This window comes from Oncorhynchus tshawytscha, linkage group LG28, assembly GCF_018296145.1.
Source record: "Oncorhynchus tshawytscha isolate Ot180627B linkage group LG28, Otsh_v2.0, whole genome shotgun sequence".
NCBI lineage: Eukaryota > Metazoa > Chordata > Actinopteri > Salmoniformes > Salmonidae > Oncorhynchus > Oncorhynchus tshawytscha.
This window is the reverse complement of record NC_056456.1, coordinates 28,099,899-28,120,034: the sequence shown is the minus strand read 5'-3', so window position 1 is coordinate 28,120,034 and position 20,136 is coordinate 28,099,899. Positions and strand designations below refer to the sequence as shown.

Here is a 20,136-nt window from a genome sequence, read left to right as displayed (position 1 = left end):
GTGTGTCCGTGTCTCTTGGAAAGCATTAGTTCAGAGTACATAGTACGTCACTCTCCAAATGTCTCTCTATCCTTCCTCCCATGTTTCCTGATTTGAAAGGAAATGACTGGTGTAAGAAATATGGTGGAAACTCCCACTAGCCCATGCCTCTACCAATCTAATGCTATTAAATTTGTGGGTAGTAGTGAATTAGTGCACACTTCAGGAGAAAGGAGATATCATTGGAGGCACCCTTTTTTGTCACGTTTCTTTAAAACAAGTGATTTGATTTGATCATCAACCAATGATTTATTGTGAGCATTTAAAGATAACCATTGAATGGTGTTCTAAGACTTCCGTTGAGTGGAACTGGCCCTGCTCTCTACCTTGTTTCTGTCTAAAACTGTGCTCTGGTAGTGTATGATTGACAGCCCGGTGTGTTTCTTGAGTTCATAGACTTCATCTCCTCCCTCTTTATACCTCTTTCTCTCCCCCCCTCTTTCTCCATACCACTCTCTCTCTCTCCCCTTCCAATCTATATCTCCTCTTCCCCCAGCCCCCCGGGCCACGGCGCTCCCAGCAGGGCCAGCGCAAGGAGCCCCGCAAGATCATCACAATCTCCTCATCGCTAGGTGGCGAAGTGGAGCTCAACAAGGCGGAGAAGGCCTGGAAGCCCACAGTGAAGAAGGCTGTGACCCGGGGCCGAGGAGCCGCCCCCGAGGATGAGGAGAGCGACGACCCAGAGCAGGCCAAGACCCAGGAGCTGTTCAAGAGGGTCCGCTCCATCCTCAACAAGCTGACCCCTCAGATGTTCCAGCAACTGATGAAACAGGTCACAGAGCTGACCATCGACACGGAGGAGCGGCTGAAGGGAGTGATCGACCTGATCTTTGAGAAGGCCATCTCCGAGCCCAACTTCTCTGTGGCCTACGCAAACATGTGCCGCTGCCTTATGGGGGTGAGTGAAGTGTTTGGGCGGTCCGTGTTAGTCTTTTTATTCCCTTTCTCTCCCTCTATGTTGAGCCTTGTTTGGACCATGGCAGTCTATTGATGAAATTTAACAACTCAAGGAGCTGAGGACAAGCCCTCTGCTTTCCTTTGATTCTGTCTTTATTCTACTGGACATAAACCAAACAGACCTTGAAGTAAACTAGTATTTCTCCTTGTTTCCTTTCATTGGCTCTTTCTAGTTGAAAGTGCCCACCACAGACAAGCCGGGAGTGACTGTAAACTTCCGCAAGCTGCTGCTCAACCGCTGTCAGAAAGAGTTTGAGAAGGACCAGGATGATGACGTCATCTTTGAGGCCAAACAGAAGGAGATGGAGGCTGCCAAAGAGGTAGGGGAGGATTCATTTCACATGACAATTTAGTCATTTAGCAAACGTGACATACATGCATTCTTCTTCAGATGGCTAGGTGAGAACACATCACAAGCCTTTCAAGTAGATTTTTCCTCAAAGTATTTATCAGAAAAATCCATGCAAGTGAGAAAAGAAGTGGCTTTTTTTTTGGGGGCGGGTGGTTCGATGTGTAATATTGAAAATAGATGCTGCCATTCTTTTTTATAATTCAAGATTCAACAAAGTACTTTGATAGACAACCTGTGTAATAGATGCGTTTCCATTCTGTTTCACCCTCCTTTCAAACTAACCTCGGACCTCTCGTTTCCCAGGAGGAGAAAGCTGGTCTGAAGGCGACGCTGGAGGAGGCCAAAGACCAGGCGCGGCGGCGGTCACTTGGTAACATCAAGTTCATCGGTGAGCTGTTCAAGCTGAAGATGCTGACGGAGGCCATCATGCACGACTGCATCGTCAAGCTGCTGAAGAACCACGACGAGGAGTCGCTGGAGTGCCTCTGTAGACTGCTGTCCACCATCGGCAAGGACCTGGACTTTGAGAAAGCCAAGGTACGCAAAGAGAGCGAGAGACGCTCACGCACACACACACACAGTTAGATGGGCACACACACACAGGAGCAGACACACCACACTCACACTGACATAATTACCTTTACGGAAATTAGAATGGCCACACCCACCCGCCCCCAGTCTGACTGTCCCTCTGACCCCCCCCCAGCCCCGTATGGACCAGTACTTTGCCCAGATGGACAAGATCATCAAGGAGAAGAAGACCTCATCTAGGATCCGCTTCATGCTGCAGGACGTCATCGACCTCAGACGGGTACAACTACACACCCCCCCATCCCTCTCTGTACAATGTTCTCTCTTCCTTTCTCCTTCTCCTCGTTTCTACTCATTTTCTCGCCGTCTTTCTCTCTTCCTGCATCTTTCTGTATCTTCCTTGCGCTCCATCTCTCTCATAATTCATTTCAGAGGGCTTTATTGACATGGGAAACATTTAAATTGTCAAAAAAAGAGAAATGGACAATAAACAAAAGTGAAATAAACAAGAAAAAACAGTGAACATTACACACAAAGGTTCCACAAGAATAAAGCCACTTCATATGTGCAAATAGTTAAAGCACAGAAGGGAAAATAAATCAACATAAATATGGGTTGTAAACTCAGCAAAAAAAGAAACGTCCTCTCACTGTCAACTGCGTTTATTCTCAGCAAACTTAACATGTGTAAATAGTTGTATGAACATAACACGATTCAACAGCTGAGACATAAACTGAACAAGTTCCACAGACATGTGACTAACAGAAATTTAATAATGTGTCCCTGAACAAAGGGAGGGTCAAAATCAAAAGTAACAGTCAGTATCTGGTGTGGCCACCAGCTGCATTAAGTACTGCAGTGCATCTCCTCCTCATGGACAGCACCAGATTTTCCAGTTCTTGCTGTTCTTGAGATGTTACCCCCCTCATCCACCAAGGAACCTACAAGTTCCCAGACATTTCTGGGGGGAATGGCCCTAGCCCTCACCCTCCGATCCAACAGGTCCCAGACAAGCTCAATGGGATTGAGATTTGGGATCTTAGCTGGCCATGGCAGAACACTGACATTCCTGTCTTGCAGGAAATCACACACAGAACGAGCAGTATGGCTGGTGGATTTGTCATGCTAGAGGGTCATGTCAGGATGAGCCTGCAGGAAGGGTACCACATGAGGGAGGAGGATGTCTTCCCTGTAGTGCACAGTGTTGAGATTGCCTGCAATGACAACAAGCTCATTCCGATGATGCTGTGACACACCGCCCCAGACCATGACGGACCCTCCATCTCCAAATCGATCCCGCTCCAGAGTACAAGCCTCGGTGTAACGCTCATTCTTTCGATGATAAACATGAATCCGACCTTCACCCATGGTGAGGCAAAACCGTGACTCGTCAGTGAAAAGCACTTTTTGCCAGTCCTGTCTGGTCCAGCAACGGTGGGGCTGTGCCCATAGGTGACGTTGCCGGTGATGTCTGGTGAGGACCTGCCTTACAACAAGCCTACAAGCTCTCAGTTCAGCCTATTGCGGACAGTCTGAGCACTGATGGGGGGATTGTGGGTTCCTGGTGTAACTCGGGCAGTTGTTGCCATCCTGTACCTGGTGTGATGTTCGGATGTACCGATCCTGTGCAGGTGTTGTTACATGTGGTCTGCCACTGCGAGGACGATCAGCTGTCCGTTGTGTCTCAACGTAGCGCTGTCTTAGGCGTCTCACAGTACGCACATTGCAATTTCTTCCCTGGCCTCATCTGCAGTCCTCAAGCCTCATTGCAGCACGCCTAAGGCACGTTCACGCAGATGTGCAGGGACCCTGGGCATCTTTCTTTTGGTGTTTTTCAGAGTCAGTAGAAAGGCGTCTCTAGTGTCCTAAGTTTTCATAACTGTGCCTACCGTTTGCAAGCTGTTAGTGTCTTAATGACCCACAGGTGGGAAGCATGGGAAACGGTGTGTAAACACTTTTTACAATGGAGATGTGAAGTTATTGGATTTATTTGGAGTTAATTCGTAAAAATCCAAATATCTTTAAACGACAGGGTCTTGATAAAGGGACGTTTGGGAATCGCTTCCTTTTAGTTGGTTGTAGAATTTAACAGCTCTTATCTGGGTTTTGATCATAAGCGGGTATTGGCCTCATTCTGCTCTGAATGCATTATTTGGTGTTTTATGTTGTATACTGCATGCAGTCTCAATTTGGTGTTTGTCCCATTTTGTGAATTCTTGGTTGGTGAGTGGACCCCAGACCTCACAACTGTGAAGTGCAATGGGTTCTATAACTGAATCAAGTATCTCTCTCTAGCTTTCTTTTGCTTTTCCTCCTTCCGTTTATTTGTCTTCTGTGAAATAGTACCATTACCATCATGGCATCACAGTAATTACCATAGTAATTAACCATATGGCCCTGAAGCAGCATTGCTTATCTTAGACTTTAAAGAGTCATCTCCCTCCCTCTCCCTCCACCAGAGTGGCTGGGTACCCCGGCGGGGGGAGCAGGGTCCTAAGACCATTGACCAGATCCACAAGGATGCTGAGCAGGAGGAACACATGCAGCAGGTCAAGGTTCAGCAGCAGCTCATGTCAAGGAATGACGGAGGAGGACGAGGAGGTGGTGGAGGGGGAAGAGACGGGAGGGGGGGAGACAGAGGAGGAAGGGATCAGGTGGGCCGCGGGGGCCAGCAGGTGGGAAGGGGCAGCCAGCCCCAGGACGAGGGCTGGAACACAGTGCCCATCTCCACCAAGAACAGACCCATCGATACCAGCCGGCTCAGCAAGATCACTAAGGTGAGGGGGGAGTTTCTTAATGTTTAGAACTACTAAAGGAACCTGTGTTTTTACTACATTACCAACACATGGGGTTCCTCATTCTGGGTGGGAATGTAAACAAAATTGTACATATTGCCTTTTTGTGGCTCAGAAGGATGCTTTTTGTATTTGCCATATAGAGCATGACATGGTGGAGAGTTGTGTTGTCTGAATGCTTTGCCTGGATATCATGCTGGTTGGACTTCCTTTACTTTATTAGACATGTTTTATCAGATGTTTTACCAAGTCAAGACCCACTGAGATGGATATCATTTTGGTATATCACCTCTGCTCTCTTAACCTTTTGACCTCTTCCCCCACTAGCCTGGTGCTCTGGACTTCAGCAACCAGCTTCTTGCTCCCCAGCTCGGGGGTAAGGGCATGTGGGGCAGCTGGGGCAAGGGCAGCAGTGGAGGCACCACAGGAGCCAAGCCTGCCACTGGAGCTGAACCAGGTAGGGGCACGTTCAAACACACACACGGGCAAGACTAAACATGGAGTCTCTTGGAGACTATAGGTCGACCGATTAATTAGGGCCGATTTCAAGTTTTCATAACAATTAGAAATCGGTATTTCTGGACACCGATTTGGCTATTTAACAAAATATATATACAGTGCGGAGAACAAGTATTTGATACACTGCCGATGTTGCAGGTTTTCCTACTTACAAAGCATGTAGAGGTCTAATTTTTTTGAGAGTGAGGGGGAGCGCGCTAGAGAGAGACAGAGAGACAGGGGGAGCGTGCTAGAGGGGGACAGGGCTAGAGAGAGGGGGGGGAGCGGGGGGAGAGGGCTAGAGAGAGAGGGGGAGCGGGGGGAGGGCTAGAGAGGGCGAGAGAGGGAGAGAGAGAGAGGGGGGAGCGCAAGAGAGGGAGAGAGGAGAGGGAGAGAGAGAGAGGGCTAGAGAGAGGGCTAGAGAGAGGGCTAGAGAGAGAGGGCTAGAGAGAGAGGGCTAGAGAGAGAGGGCTAGAGAGAGAGGGCTAGAGAGAGAGAGAGGGCTAGAGAGAGAGAGAGGGCTAGAGAGAGAGAGAGGGCTAGAGAGAGAGAGGGCTAGAGAGAGAGGGCTAGAGAGAGAGAGAGGGCTAGAGAGAGAGAGAGGGCTAGAGAGAGAGAGAGGGCTAGAGAGAGAGAGAGGGCTAGAGAGAGAGAGAGGGCTAGAGAGAGAGAGGGGGCTAGAGAGAGAGGGCTAGAGAGAGAGAGAGGCTAGAGAGAGAGGGCTAGAGAGAGAGAGAGAGGGCTAGAGAGAGAGAGGGCTAGAGAGAGAGAGAGGGCTAGAGAGAGAGAGGGCTAGAGAGAGAGAGGGCTAGAGAGAGAGAGGGCTAGAGAGAGAGAGGGCTAGAGAGAGAGAGGGCTAGAGAGAGAGAGGGCTAGAGAGAGAGAGGGCTAGAGAGAGAGAGGGCTAGAGAGAGAGAGGGCTAGAGAGAGAGGAGAGAGGGCTAGAGAGAGAGAGAGAGAGAGAGAGAGAGGGCTAGAGAGAGAGAGAGAGAGAGGGCTAGAGAGAGAGAGAGAGAGAGAGAGGGCTAGAGAGAGAGAGAGAGAGAGGGCTAGAGAGAGGGCTAGAGAGAGAGTGAGAGGGCTAGAGAGAGAGTGAGAGGGCTAGAGAGAGAGAGAGGGCTAGAGAGAGAGAGAGAGGGCTAGAGAGAGAGAGAGGGGCTAGAGAGAGAGAGAGAGGGCTAGAGAGAGAGAGAGAGGGCTAGAGAGAGAGAGAGGGCTAGAGAGAGAGAGAGGGCTAGAGAGAGAGAGAGAGGGCTAGAGAGAGAGAGAGAGGGCTAGAGAGAGAGAGAGAGAGAGAGGGCTAGAGAGAGAGAGGGCTAGAGAGAGAGAGAGGGGCTAGAGAGAGAGAGAGAGAGGGGCTAGAGAGAGGGCTAGAGAGAGAGAGAGGGCTAGAGAGAGAGGGCTAGAGAGAGAGAGAGAGAGAGGGGCTAGAGAGAGAGAGAGAGGGCTAGAGAGAGAGAGAGGGCTAGAGAGAGAGGGAGGGCTAGAGAGAGAGAGAGGGCTAGAGAGAGAGAGAGGGCTAGAGAGAGAGAGAGGGCTAAGAGAGAGAGAGGGCTAGAGAGAGAGAGGGCTAGAGAGAGAGAGAGAGGGCTAGAGAGAGAGAGGGCTAGAGAGAGAGCTAGAGAGAGAGAGAGGGAGAGAGAGAGAGGGCTAGAGAGAGAGCTAGAGAGAGAGAGGGAGAGAGAGAGAGGGCTAGAGAGAGAGCTAGAGAGAGAGCTAGAGAGAGAGCTAGAGAGAGAGAGAGAGAGGGAGAGAGAGAGGGAGAGAGAGAGAGAGAGAGAGGGCTAGAGAGAGAGAGAGAGAGGGCTAGAGAGAGAGAGAGAGGGCTAGAGAGGGCTAGAGAGAGAGAGAGAGAGGGCTAGAGAGAGAGAGGGCTAGAGAGAGAGAGAGAGAGAGAGAGAGAGAGAGAGAGGGCTAGAGAGAGAGAGAGAGAGGGCTAGAGAGAGAGAGGGCTAGAGAGAGAGAGAGAGAGGCTAGAGAGAGAGAGGGCTAGAGAGAGAGGGCTAGAGAGAGAGAGAGAGAGAGGGCTAGAGAGAGGGAGAGGGCTAGAGAGAGAGGGCTAGAGAGAGAGAGAGAGAGGGCTAGAGAGAGAGAGGAGGGCTAGAGAGAGAGAGAGAGAGAGAGAGAGGGCTAGAGAGAGAGAGAGGGCTAGAGAGAGAGAGAGAGGGCTAGAGAGAGAGAGAGAGGGGCTAGAGAGGGCTAGAGAGAGAGAGAGAGAGGGCTAGAGAGAGAGAGAGAGAGGGCTAGAGAGAGAGAGAGAGAGAGAGGGCTAGAGAGAGAGAGAGAGAGAGAGGGCTAGAGAGGGCTAGAGAGAGAGAGAGAGGGGGCTAGAGAGAGAGAGAGAGAGAGGGCTAGAGAGAGAGAGAGGGCTAGAGAGAGAGAGAGAGGGCTAGAGAGAGAGAGGGAGGGCTAGAGAGAGAGAGAGGGCTAGAGAGAGAGAGAGGGCTAGAGAGAGAGAGGGCTAGAGAGAGAGGGCTAGAGAGAGAGAGAGAGAGGGCTAGAGAGAGAGAGAGAGGGCTAGAGAGAGAGAGAGAGGGCTAGAGAGAGAGAGAGAGGGCTAGAGAGAGAGAGAGAGGGCTAGAGAGAGAGAGAGAGAGGGCTAGAGAGAGAGAGAGAGAGGGCTAGAGAGAGAGAGAGAGAGAGAGGGCTAGAGAGAGAGAGAGAGAGAGGGCTAGAGAGAGAGAGGAGAGAGGGCTAGAGAGAGAGAGAGAGAGAGAGGGCTAGAGAGAGAGAGAGAGAGGGCTAGAGAGGGCTAGAGAGAGAGAGAGAGAGAGGGCTAGAGAGAGAGAGAGAGAGAGAGGGCTAGAGAGAGAGAGAGGGCTAGAGAGAGAGAGAGAGGGCTAGAGAGAGAGAGGGGGGAGGGCTAGAGAGAGAGAGAGGGCTAGAGAGAGAGAGAGGGCTAGAGAGAGAGAGGGCTAGAGAGAGAGAGAGGGCTAGAGAGAGAGAGAGGGCTAGAGAGAGAGAGGGCTAGAGAGAGAGAGAGGGCTAGAGAGAGAGAGGGCTAGAGAGAGAGGGCTAGAGAGAGAGAGAGGGCTAGAGAGAGAGAGAGAGGGCTAGAGAGAGAGAGAGAGAGAGAGGGGCTAGAGAGAGAGAGAGGGCTAGAGAGAGAGAGAGAGAGAGAGAGAGGGCTAGAGAGAGAGGGCTAGAGAGAGAGAGGGCTAGAGAGAGAGAGGGCTAGAGAGAGAGAGGGCTAGAGAGAGAGGGCTAGAGAGAGAGGGCTAGAGAGAGAGGGCTAGAGAGAGGGCTAGAGAGAGAGGGCTAGAGAGAGAGGGCTAGAGAGAGAGAGAGAGCTAGAGAGAGAGAGAGAGGGCTAGAGAGAGAGGGCTAGAGAGAGAGGGCTAGAGAGAGAGAGAGGGCTAGAGAGAGAGAGAGAGAGGGGGAGGGCTAGAGAGAGAGAGAGGGAGGGCTAGAGAGAGAGAGAGAGGGCTAGAGAGAGAGGGCTAGAGAGAGAGGGCTAGAGAGAGAGAGGGCTAGAGAGAGAGAGGGGGAGAGGGCTAGAGAGAGACAGGGGGAGGGCTAGAAAGAGACAGAGAGAGGGGGAGCGCGCGAGAGAGGGGGGAGCGCGCGAGAGGGGGGAGCACGCGTGAGAGAGGGGGAGGCGCTAGAGAGACCGAGAGAAAGGGGGGAGGGGGCGCACGAGAGAGAGGGGGAGGGCGCGCGAGAGAGGGGGGAGCGCGCTAGAGAGAGGAGAGAGGGGGAGCACGCGAGAGAGAGAGAGGGGAGGGCGAGCGAGAGAGAGAGGGGGGGAGAGCGAGAGGGGAGGAGAGCGAGAGAGCGCGCGTGAGAGAGGGGGGGAGCGCGCGTGAGAGAGGGGGGAGCGCGCGAGAGAGGGGGAGGGCGCGTGAGAGAGGGGGGAGCGCGCGTGAGAGAGGGGGGGGCGCGCGTGAGAGAGGGGGAGCGCGCGTGAGAGAGGGGGGGGAGCGCGCGAGAGAGAGGGGGAGCGCGCGTGAGAGGGGGAGCGCGTGAGAGAGGGGGGAGCGCGCGTGAGGGGGGGAGCGCGCGTGAGGGGGGAGCGCGTGAGTGGGGTGGGAGCGCGCGTGAGGGGGGGGCGCGCGCGTGAGTGGGGAGCGCGCGAGAGGGGGGAGCGCGGGGAGGGGGAGCGCGAGCGAGAGGGGGAGGGGGGCATGAGAGAGGGGGAGCGCGAGAGGGGGAGGGGGAGAGCGAGAGAGCAATAAATGGATCGACCAACAGCAATAATAATAATAGGGGGGGGGAGCGCGCGCAAGAGAGGGGGGAGCGCGAGCGAGAGGGGGGAGCGCGCGAGAGAGGGGGGCGCGCGAGAGAGGGGGAGCGCGCGAGAGAGGGGGGGGAGCGCGAGAGAGGGGGAGCACGCGTGAGAGAGGGGGGAGTGCGCTAGAGAGACCGAGAGAAAGGGGGAGGGCGCACGAGAGAGAGGGGGGAGGGCGCGAGAGAGAGGGGGAGCGCGCTAGAGAGAGGAGAGAGGGGGAGCACGCGAGAGAGAGAGAGGGGAGGAGAGCGAGAGGGGAGGAGAGCGAGAGAGAGAGGGGAGGAGAGCGAGAGGGGAGGAGAGCGAGAGAGCGCGCGTGAGAGAGGGGGGGAGCGCGCGTGAGAGAGGGGGAGCGCGTGAGAGAGGGGGAGCGCGCGTGAGAGAGAGGGGGGAGCGCGCGAGAGAGGGGGGGAGCGCGCGAGAGAGGGGGGAGCGCGCGTGAGAGAGGGGGGAGCGCGCGTGAGAGAGGGGGGAGCGCGCGTGAGAGAGGGGGAGCGCGCGTGAGAGGGGGGGAGCGCGTGAGAGGGGGGAGCGCGCGTGAGAGGGGGGGGGAGCGCGCGAGAGAGGGGGGGAGCGCGCTAGAGAGACCGAGAGAAAGGGGGGAGGGCGTGGTTAGAGAGAGAGGGGGAGGGCGCGCGAGAGAGGGGGAGCGCGCTAGAGAGAGGAGAGAGGGGGAGCACGCGAGAGAGAGAGAGGGGGAGGAGAGCGAGAGGGGAGGAGAGCGAGAGAGAGAGGGGGAGGAGAGCGAGAGGGGAGGAGAAGCGAGAGAGAGGGGGGAGCGCGCGTGAGAGAGGGGGGGAGCGCGCGTGAGAGAGGGGGAGCGCGCGTGAGAGAGGGGGAGCGCGCGTGAGAGGGGGGGGAGCGCGCGTGAGAGAGGGGGAGCGCGCGTGGAGAGAGGGGGAGCGCGCGTGAGAGAGAGGGGGAGCGCGTGAGAGAGGGGGAGCGCGCGTGAGAGGGGGGAGCGCGTGAGAGGGGGGGGGAGCGCGTGAGAGAGAGGGGGGGAGCGCGCATGAGAGGGGGAGCGCGCGTGAGAGAGGGGGAGCGCGCTGAGAGGGGGGGGAGCGCGTGAGAGGGGGGAGCGCGCGTGAGGGGGAGCGCGTGAGAGGGGGGCGCGCGCGTGAGAGGGGGGGAGCGCGTGAGAGGGGGGAGCGCGCGTGAGGGGGAGCGCGCGTGAGGGGGGGCGTGAGGGGGAGGAGCGCGCGTGAGTGGGGGGAGCGCGCGTGAGGGGGAGCGCGCGCGTGAGTGGGGGGGGCGCGCGCGTGAGGTGGGGGGAGCGCGCGAGAGGGGGGGAGCGGGGGGGGGGGAGCGAGCGAGAGGGGGGGCACGAGAGAGGGGGGAGAGAGAGGGGGGAGCGCGAGAGGGGGGGGGGGAGAGCGAGAGAGCAATAAATGGGGGAGAGCGAGAGAGCAATAAATGGATCGACCAACAGCAATAATAATAATAGGGGGGAGAGCGCGCTCTCTCTCCTCGGGGGAGCGCGAGCGAGAGGGGGAGGGGGGCGCGCGAGAGGGGGGCGCGCGAGAGAGGGGGGGAGCGCGAGAGAGAGGGGGAGCGCGCGAGAGAGGGGGGAGCGCGAGAGGGGGAGCGCGCGAGAGAGGGGGGAGCGCGCGAGAGAGGGGGGAGAGCGCGAGAGAGAGGGGGAGAGCGCGAGAGGGGGAGCGCGAGGGGGAGGGGGAGGGGGAGAGCGAGAGAGGGGGAGGGGGAGAGCGAGAGAGAGGGGAGGGGGAGAGCTCTCGAGAGAGAGGGGGGAGCGAGAGGGGGAGGGGGAGAGCGAGAGAGAGGGGGAGCGAGAGAGAGGGGGAGGGGGAGAGCGAGAGAGAGGGGGGAGGGGGAGAGCGAGAGAGAGGGGGAGAGAGAGAGAGGGGGGAGAGAGAGAGAGAGAGGGGGGAGCGCGTGGGAAAGGGAGGGGGAGCGTGCGGGAGAGAGAGGGAGCGCGAGAGGGGGAGCGCGCGCGCGCAAGAGGGAGAGCACGAGAGAGAGCAATAAATGGATCGACCAACAGCAATAATAATAATAGTAGTAGTGGACATGGGATTACCATTAACAACAACAACAATATTAATGAGGGCGGCAGTGTAGCCTAGTGGTTAGAGCATTGGACTAGTAACTGAAAGGTTGCAAGTTCAAATCCCCAAGCTGACAAGGTACAAAATCTGTCATTCTGCCCCTGAACAAGGCAGTTAACCCACTGTTCCTAGGCCGTCATTGAAAATAAGAATTTGTTCTTAACTGACTTGCCTAGTAAAATAAAGGTAAAAATAAATAAAAAATGAGAACAATAATACATTAAAACAATGGTAGTGGACCAGTGTCAACATGACTAAGAAGACACATGACATGGTATGAAAGACAAAACAAAACAAGATGGGAAATATTATCGACTTTACTTTGCCCTTTTCACTGGCTGTCCCTCCGGTTGTTGCAGGAGGACACATATTTGGCTGCCAAAACTGCACATTTTGGCTTTTCACCCAATAAATATTAGATTTTTTTTCTTCAGTTTTTATAGTTTCAAATTTGTATAGAATTATAATTTCTCTCTCTCTCTCGCAGCGGAGACTGGCCGTCCGGCCACCGGCAACCGTTTCTCTGCCCTGCAGCAGTCAGCTCCACCAGCATCCTCCTCAGACACTGACCGCAGGGTACCCCAGAGGTCACTACTGCTCTTTCTATTTTTCCTTTTTTCTCTCCATTCTTCCTTCCTCTCCTTCCTGATCTTAATCTCCACCACTTCTCTCTTTCTCTCTGCCCGACTCGCTTACACACCTATTTTCTACCTCTTCCTCTTTCTTCCCCCACTTTCCCATCTCTTCTATTTCTCTCCCTCGTTTCTTTCCTCTTTCACATCTCTCCTCTCGCCTATTCCCTCAACGCGCTCTCCCACTCTCTCGTAACGATCACGCTCTCACTCTCTCTCGTAACGATCACGCTCTCACTCTCTCTCGTAACGATCGCTCGCTCGTAACGATCGCTCACGCTCTCACTCTCGTAACGATCGCTCTCTCTCCCGTAACGATCGCTCTCTCTCTCCCGTAACGATCGCTCTCTCTCTCCCGTAACGATCGCTCTCTCTCTCCCGTAACGATCGTTCTCTCTCTCCCGTAACGATCGTTCTCTCTCTCCCGTAACGATCGCTCTCTCTCTCCCGTAACGACGCTCTCTCTCTCCCGCACGACGCTCTCTCTCTCCCCGTAACGATCGTTCTCTCTCTCCCGTAACGACGCTCTCTCTCAACTCCCGTAACGACGCTCTCTCTCCCGTAACGATCGCTCTCTCTCCCGTAACGACGCTCTCTCTCTCCCGTAACGACGCTCTCTCTCTCCCGTAACGACGCTCTCTCTCTCCCCGTAACGACGTTCTCTCTCTCCCGTAACGACGTTCTCTCTCTCCCGTAACGACGCTCTCTCTCTCCCGTAACGACGCTCTCTCTCTCCCGATCGTAACGACGCTCTCTCTCTCCCGTAACGATCGTTCTCTCTCTCCCGTAACGACGCTCTCTCTCTCTCGTAACGACGCTCTCTCTCTCTCTCCAACGACGCTCTCTCTCTCCCGTAACGACGCTCTCTCTCTCCCGTAACGACGTTCTCTCTCTCCCGTAACGACGCTCTCTCTCTCGTAACGACGCTCTCTCTCCCGTAACGACGCTCTCTCTCTCCCGTAACGACGCTCTCTCTCTCCCGTAACGACGCTCTCTCTCTCCCGTAACGACGCTCTCTCTCTCCCGTAACGATCGCTCTCTCTCTCCCCGTAACGACGCTCTCTCTCTCCGTAACGATCGCTCTCTCTCTCCCGTAACGACGCTCTCTCTCTCCCGTAACGACGCTCTCTCTCTCCCGTAACGACGCTCTCCCGTAACGATCGCTCTCCCGTAACGATCGCTCTCCCGTAACGATCGCTCTCGTAACGATCGCTCTCTCCTGTAACGATCGCTCTCTCGTAACGATCGCTCTCTCCTGTAACGATCGCTCTCTCCCGTAACGATCGCTCTCTCTCGTAACGATCGCTCTCTCGTAACGATCGCTCTCTCGTAACGATCGCTCTCTCGTAACGATCGCTCTCTCGTAACGATCGCTCTCTCGTAACGATCGCTCTCTCGTAACGATCGCTCTCTCGTAACGATCGCTCTCTCGTAACGATCGCTCTCTCGTAACGATCGCTCTCTCCTAACGATCGCTCTCTCCTGTAACGATCGCTCTCTCCTGTAACGATCGCTCTCTCCTAAAACGATCGCTCTCTCCTAAAACGATCGCTCTCTCCTAACGATCGCTCTCTCCTAACGATCGCTCTCTCCTAACGATCGCTCTCTCCTAACGATCGCTCTCTCCTAACGATCGCTCTCTCCTAACGATCGCTCTCTCCTAACGATCGCTCTCTCCTAACGATCGCTCTCTCCTAACGATCGCTCTCTCCTCGTAACGATCGCTCTCTCCTAACGATCGCTCTCTCCTAACGATCGCTCTCTCCTAACGATCGCTCTCTCCTAACGATCGCTCTCTCCCGTAACGATCGCTCTCTCCCGTAACGATCGCTCTCTCCCGTAACGATCGCTCTCTCCCGTAACGACGCTCTCTCTCCGTAACGACGCTCTCTCCCGTAACGACGCTCTCTCTCCCTCAACGATCGCTCTCTCCCGTAACGATCGCTCTCTCCCGTAACGACGCTCGCTCTCTCCCGTAACGACGCTCTCTCTCCGTAACGACGCTCTCTCCCGTAACGACGCTCTCTCCCGTAACGATCGCTCTCTCTCGTAACGACGCTCTCTCTCTCCCGTAACGACGCTCTCTCTCTCCCGTAACGACGCTCTCTCTCTCCCGTAACGACGCTCTCTCTCTCCCGTAACGACGCTCTCTCTCTCCCGTAACGATCGCTCTCTCTCTCCGTAACGATCGCTCTAACTCGCTCTCTCTCCCGTAACGACGCTCTCTCTCTCTCTCTCTCCCGTAACGACGCTCTCCCGTAACGATCGCTCTCTCCTAACGACGCTCTCTCCTAACGATCACTCTCTCCTAACGATCGCTCTCTCTCTCAACGATCGCTCTCTCTCTCTCAACGATCGCGCTCTCTCCCGCTCGTAAGGATCGCTCTCTCTCCCGCTCGTAAGGATCGCTCTCTCTCCCGCTCGTAAGGATCGCTCTCTCCCGCTCGTAAGGATCGCTCTCTCCCGCTCGTAAGGATCGCTCTCTCCCGCTCGTAAGGATCGCTCTCTCTCGTAACGATCGCTCGCTCTCTCTCGTAACGATCGCGCTCTCTCTCGTAACGATCGCGCTCTCTCTCTCGTAACGATCGCGCTCTCTCTCTCGTAACGATCGCTCTCTCTCTCTCGTAACGATCGCGCTCTCTCTCTCTTAACGATCGCGCTCTCTCTCTCGTAACGATCGCGCTCTCTCTCTCGTAACGATCGCGCTCTCTCTCTCGTAACGATCGCGCTCTCTCTCTCGTAACGATCGCGCTCTCTCTCTCGTAACGATCGCGCTCTCTCTCTCGTAACGATCGCGCTCTCTCTCTCGTAACGATCGCGCTCTCTCTCCTAACGATCGCGCTCTCTCTCCTAACGATCGCTCTCTCTCTCCTAACGATCGCTCTCTCTCTCCTAACGATCGCTCTCTCTCTCCTAACGATCGCTCTCTCTCTCCTAACGATCGCTCTCTCTCTCCTAACGATCGCTCTCTCTCTCCTAACGATCGCTCTCTCTCTCCTAACGATCGCTCTCTCTCTCCCTAACGATCGCTCTCTCTCTCCTAACGATCGCTCTCTCTCTCTCTAACGATCGATCGCTCTCTCTCTCCTAACGATCGCTCTCTCTCTCTCTCGCGCTCTCTCTCTCGATCGCTCTCTCTCTCTCTCGTAACGATCGCGCTCTCTCTCGTAACGATCGCTCTCTCTCTCAACGATCGCTCTCTCTCTCTCGTAACGACGCTCTCTCCCGCTCGTAAGGATCGCTCTCTCCCGCTCGTAAGGATCGCTCTCTCCCGCTCGTAAGGATCGCTCTCTCCCGCTCGTAAGGATCGCTCTCTCCCGCTCGTAAGGATCGCTCTCTCCCGCTCGTAAGGATCGCTCTCTCCCGCTCGTAAGGATCGCTCTCTCCGCTCGTAAGGATCGCTCTCTCCCGCTCGTAAGGATCGCTCTCTCTCTCGTAACGACCGCTCGCTCTCTCTCGTAACGATCGCTCTCTCTCGTAACGATCGCGCTCTCTCTCGTAACGACGCTCTCTCTCTCTAACGATCGCGCTCTCTCTCTCGACGCGCTCTCTCTCTCTAACGATCGCGCTCTCTCTCTCGTAACGATCGCGCTCTCTCTCTCGTAACGATCGCGCTCTCTCTCTCGTAACGATCGCGCTCTCTCTCTCGTAACGATCGCGCTCTCTCTCTCGTAACGATCGCGCTCTCTCTCTCGTAACGATCGCGCTCTCTCTCTCGTAACGATCGCGCTCTCTCTCTCGTAACGATCGCGCTCTCTCTCTCGTAACGATCGCGCTCTCTCTCTCGTAACGATCGCTCTCTCTCTCTAACGATCGCTCTCTCTCCTAACGATCGCTCTCTCTCTCTAACGATCGCTCTCTCTCTCCTAACGATCTCTCTCTCTCCTAACGACGCTCTCTCTCTCCTAACGACGCTCTCTCTCCTAACGATCGCTCTCTCTCCTAACGATCGCTCTCTCTCCTAACGATCGCTCTCTCTCTCTAACGATCGCTCTCTCTCTCTAACGATCGATCGCTCTCTCTCCTAACGATCGCTCTCTCTCTCTCTCGTAACGATCGCTCTCTCTCTCTCTCGTAACGATCGCTCTCTCTCTCTCGTAACGATCGCGCTCTCTCTCTCGTAACTCTCTCTCTCAACGCTCGCTCTCTCTCGTAACGACGCTCTCTCCCGCTCGTAAGATCGCTCTCTCCCGCTCGTAAGGATCGCTCTCTCCCGCTCGTAAGGATCGCTCTCTCCCGCTCGTAAGGATCGCTCTCTCCCGCTCGTAAGGATCGCTCTCTCCCGCTCGTAAGGATCGCTCTCTCCCGCTCGTAAGGATCGCTCTCTCCCGCTCGTAAGGATCGCTCTCTCCCGCTCGTAAGGATCGCTCTCTCCCGCTCGTAAGGATCGCTCTCTCTCTCCTAACGATCGCTCTCTCTCTCTCAACGATCGCTCTCTCTCTCTCTCAACGATCGCTCTCTCTCTCTCTCAACGATCGCTCTCTCTCTCTCAACGATCGCTCTCTCTCTCTCTCAACGATCGCTCTCTCTCTCTCAACGATCGCTCTCTCTCTCTCGTAAGGATCGCTCTCTCCCGCTCGTAAGGATCGCTCTCTCCCGCTCGTAAGGATCGCTCTCTCCCGCTCGTAAGGATCGCTCTCTCCCGCTCGTAAGGATCGCTCTCTCCCGCTCGTAAGGATCGCTCTCTCCCGCTCGTAAGGATCGCTCTCTCCCGCTCGTAAGGATCGCTCTCTCCCGCTCGTAAGGATCGCTCTCTCCCGCTCGTAAGGATCGCTCTCTCTCTCCTAACGATCGCTCTCTCTCTCTCAACGATCGCTCTCTCTCTCTCTCAACGATCGCTCTCTCTCTCTCTCTCAACGATCGCTCTCTCTCTCTCAACGATCGCGCTCTCTCTCTCTCAACGATCGCTCTCTCTCTCTCGTAAGGATCGCTCTCTCCCGATCGTAAGGATCGCTCTCTCCCGCTCGTAAGGATCGCTCTCTCCCGCTCGTAAGGATCGCTCTCTCCCGCTCGTAAGGATCGCTCTCTCCCGCTCGTAAGGATCGCTCTCTCCCGCTCGTAAGGATCGCTCTCTCCCGCTCGTAAGGATCGCTCTCTCCCGCTCGTAAGGATCGCTCTCTCCCGCTCGTAAGGATCGCTCTCTCTCTCTAACGATCGCTCTCTCTCTCTCAACGATCGCTCTCTCTCAACGATCGCTCTCTCTCTCTCTCTCAACGATCGCTCTCTCTCTCTCAACGATCGCGCTCTCTCTCTCTCAACGATCGCTCTCTCTCTCTCGTAAGGATCGCTCTCTCCCGATCGTAAGGATCGCTCTCTCCCGCTCGTAAGGATCGCTCTCTCCCGCTCGTAAGGATCGCTCTCTCCCGCTCGTAAGGATCGCTCTCTCTCTCCTAACGATCGCTCTCTCTCTCTCAACGATCGCTCTCTCTCTCTCTCAACGATCGCTCTCTCTCTCTCTCAACGATCGCTCTCTCTCTCTCAACGATCGCGCTCTCTCTCTCGTAACGATCGCGCTCTCTCTCTCTCGTAACGATCGCGCTCTCTCTCTCGTAACGATCGCGCTCTCTCTCTCTCGTAACGATCGCGCTCTCTCTCTCGTAAGGATCGCTCTCTCTCCTAACGATCGCTCTCTCTTTCTCAACGATCGCTCTCTCTTTCTCAACGATCGCGCTCTCTCTTTCTCAACGATCGCTCTCTCTCTCTCTCAACGATCGCTCTCTCTCTCAACGATCGCTCTCTCTCTCTCGTAACGATCGCGCTCTCTCTCTCGTAACGATCGCGCTCTCTCTCTCGTAACGATCGCGCTCTCTCGTAACGATCGCGCTCTCTCGTAACGATCGCGCTCTCTCGTAACGATCGCGCTCTCTCGTAACGATCGCGCTCTCTCGTAACGATCGCGCTCTCTCTCTCTCTCTCTCTCTCTCTCTCTCGATCGCTCTCTCTCTCTCTCTCTCAACGATCGCGCTCTCTCTCTCTCTAACGATCGCGCTCTCTCTCTCTCAAGGATCGCTCTCTCTCTCGTAAGGATCGCTCTCTCCCGCTCGTAAGGATCGCTCTCTCCCGCTCGTAAGGATCGCTCTCTCCCGCTCGTAAGGATCGCTCTCTCCCGCTCGTAAGGACGCTCTCTCTCTCTCTCGTAAGGATCGCGCGCTCTCTCTCTCGTAACGATCGCGCTCTCTCTCTCGTAAGGATCGCTCTCTCCCGCTCGTAAGGATCGCTCTCTCCCGCTCGTAAGGATCGCTCTCTCCCGCTCGTAAGGATCGCTCTCTCCCGCTCGTAAGGATCGCTCTCTCTCTCTCGTAACGATCGCGCTCTCTCTCTCGTAACGATCGCGCTCTCTCTCTCGTAACGATCGCGCTCTCTCTCTCGTAACGATCGCGCTCTCTCGTAACGATCGCGCTCTCTCGTAACGATCGCGCTCTCTCGTAACGATCGCGCTCTCTCTCTCTCTCTCTCTCTCTCTCTCGTAACGATCGCGCTCTCTCTCTCTCTCTCTCGTAACGATCGCGCTCTCTCTCTCTCTCTCTCGTAACGATCGCGCTCTCTCTCTCGTAAGGATCGCTCTCTCCCGCTCGTAAGGATCGCTCTCTCCCGCTCGTAAGGATCGCTCTCTCCCGCTCGTAAGGATCGCTCTCTCCCGCTCGTAAGGATCGCTCTCTCCCGCTCGTAAGGATCGCTCTCTCCCGCTCGTAAGGATCGCTCTCTCCCGCTCGTAAGGATCGCTCTCTCCCGCTCGTAAGGATCGCTCTCTCCCGCTCGTAAGGATCGCTCTCTCTCTCTCAACGATCGCTCTCTCTCTCAACGATCGCTCTCTCTCTCTCGTAACGATCGCGCTCTCTCTCTCGTAACGATCGCGCTCTCTCTCTCGTAACGATCGCGCTCTCTCTCTCGTAACGATCGCGCTCTCTCTCTCGTAACGATCGCGCTCTCTCTCTCTTAACGATCGCGCTCTCTCTCTCTTAACGATCGCGCTCTCTCTCTCGTAACGATCGCGCTCTCTCTCTCGTAACGATCGCGCTCTCTCTCGTAACGATCGCGCTCTCTCTCTCGTAACGATCGCGCTCTCTCTCTCTCGTAACGATCGCGCTCTCTCTCTCGCGCTCTCTCTCTCGTAACGATCGCGCTCTCTCTCTCGTAACGATCGCTCTCTCTCTCTCGTAACGATCGCGCTCTCTCTCTCGTAAGGATCGCTCTCTCCCGCTCGTAAGGATCGCTCTCTCCCGCTCGTAAGGATCGCTCTCTCCCGCTCGTAAGGATCGCTCTCTCCCGCTCGTAAGGATCGCTCTCTCTCCCTAACGACGCTCTCTCTCTCTCAACGATCGCTCTCTCTCTCTCTCAACGACGCTCTCTCTCTCAACGATCGCTCTCTCTCTCGTAACGATCGCTCTCTCCCGCTCGTAAGGATCGCTCTCTCCCGCTCGTAAGGATCGCTCTCTCCCGCTCGTAAGGATCGCTCTCTCCCGCTCGTAAGGATCGCTCTCTCCCGCTCGTAAGGATCGCTCTCTCCCGCTCGTAAGGATCGCTCTCTCCCGCTCGTAAGGATCGCTCTCCCGCTCGTAAGGATCGCTCTCTCCCGCTCGTAAGGATCGCTCTCTCCCGCTCGTAAGGATCGCTCTCTCCCGCTCGTAAGGATCGCTCTCTCCCGCTCGTAAGGATCGCTCTCTCCCGCTCGTAAGGATCGCTCTCTCTCTCCTAACGACGCTCTCTCTCTCAACGATCGCTCTCTCTCTCTCTCAACGACGCTCTCTCTCTCTCAACGATCGCTCTCTCTCTCTCAACGACGCTCTCTCCCGCTCGTAAGGATCGCTCTCTCCCGCTCGTAAGGATCGCTCTCTCTCCTAACGATCGCTCTCTCTCTCAACGATCGCTCTCTCTCAACGACGCTCTCTCTCTCTCTCAACGATCGCTCTCTCTCTCTCAACGATCGCGCTCTCTCTCTCGTAACGATCGCGCTCTCTCTCTCTCGTAACGATCGATCGCTCTCTCTCTCTCTCGTAACGATCGCGCTCTCTCTCTCTCGTAACGATCGCGCTCTCTC

At 55.7% G+C, this 20,136-nt stretch overlaps 1 protein-coding gene across 11 annotated transcripts in view; it reads left to right on the top strand.

Moving 5' to 3' along the window:
- The window catches only part of LOC112226367 (eukaryotic translation initiation factor 4 gamma 1-like), a 60,484-nt gene that overhangs the window by 27,538 nt on the left and 12,810 nt on the right, over positions 1 to 20,136 (top strand). For all 11 annotated transcript variants that reach the window (XM_042307782.1, XM_042307780.1, XM_042307779.1 and 8 more), the window contains 7 exons: positions 536 to 937; positions 1,170 to 1,316; positions 1,652 to 1,885; positions 2,055 to 2,159; positions 4,339 to 4,656; positions 5,002 to 5,131; positions 11,954 to 12,053. In XM_042307782.1, the coding sequence (XP_042163716.1) occupies positions 536 to 937; positions 1,170 to 1,316; positions 1,652 to 1,885; positions 2,055 to 2,159; positions 4,339 to 4,656; positions 5,002 to 5,131; positions 11,954 to 12,053 (1,436 nt within the window). The remainder of the gene's footprint in view (positions 1 to 535; positions 938 to 1,169; positions 1,317 to 1,651; positions 1,886 to 2,054; positions 2,160 to 4,338; positions 4,657 to 5,001; positions 5,132 to 11,953; positions 12,054 to 20,136) is intronic.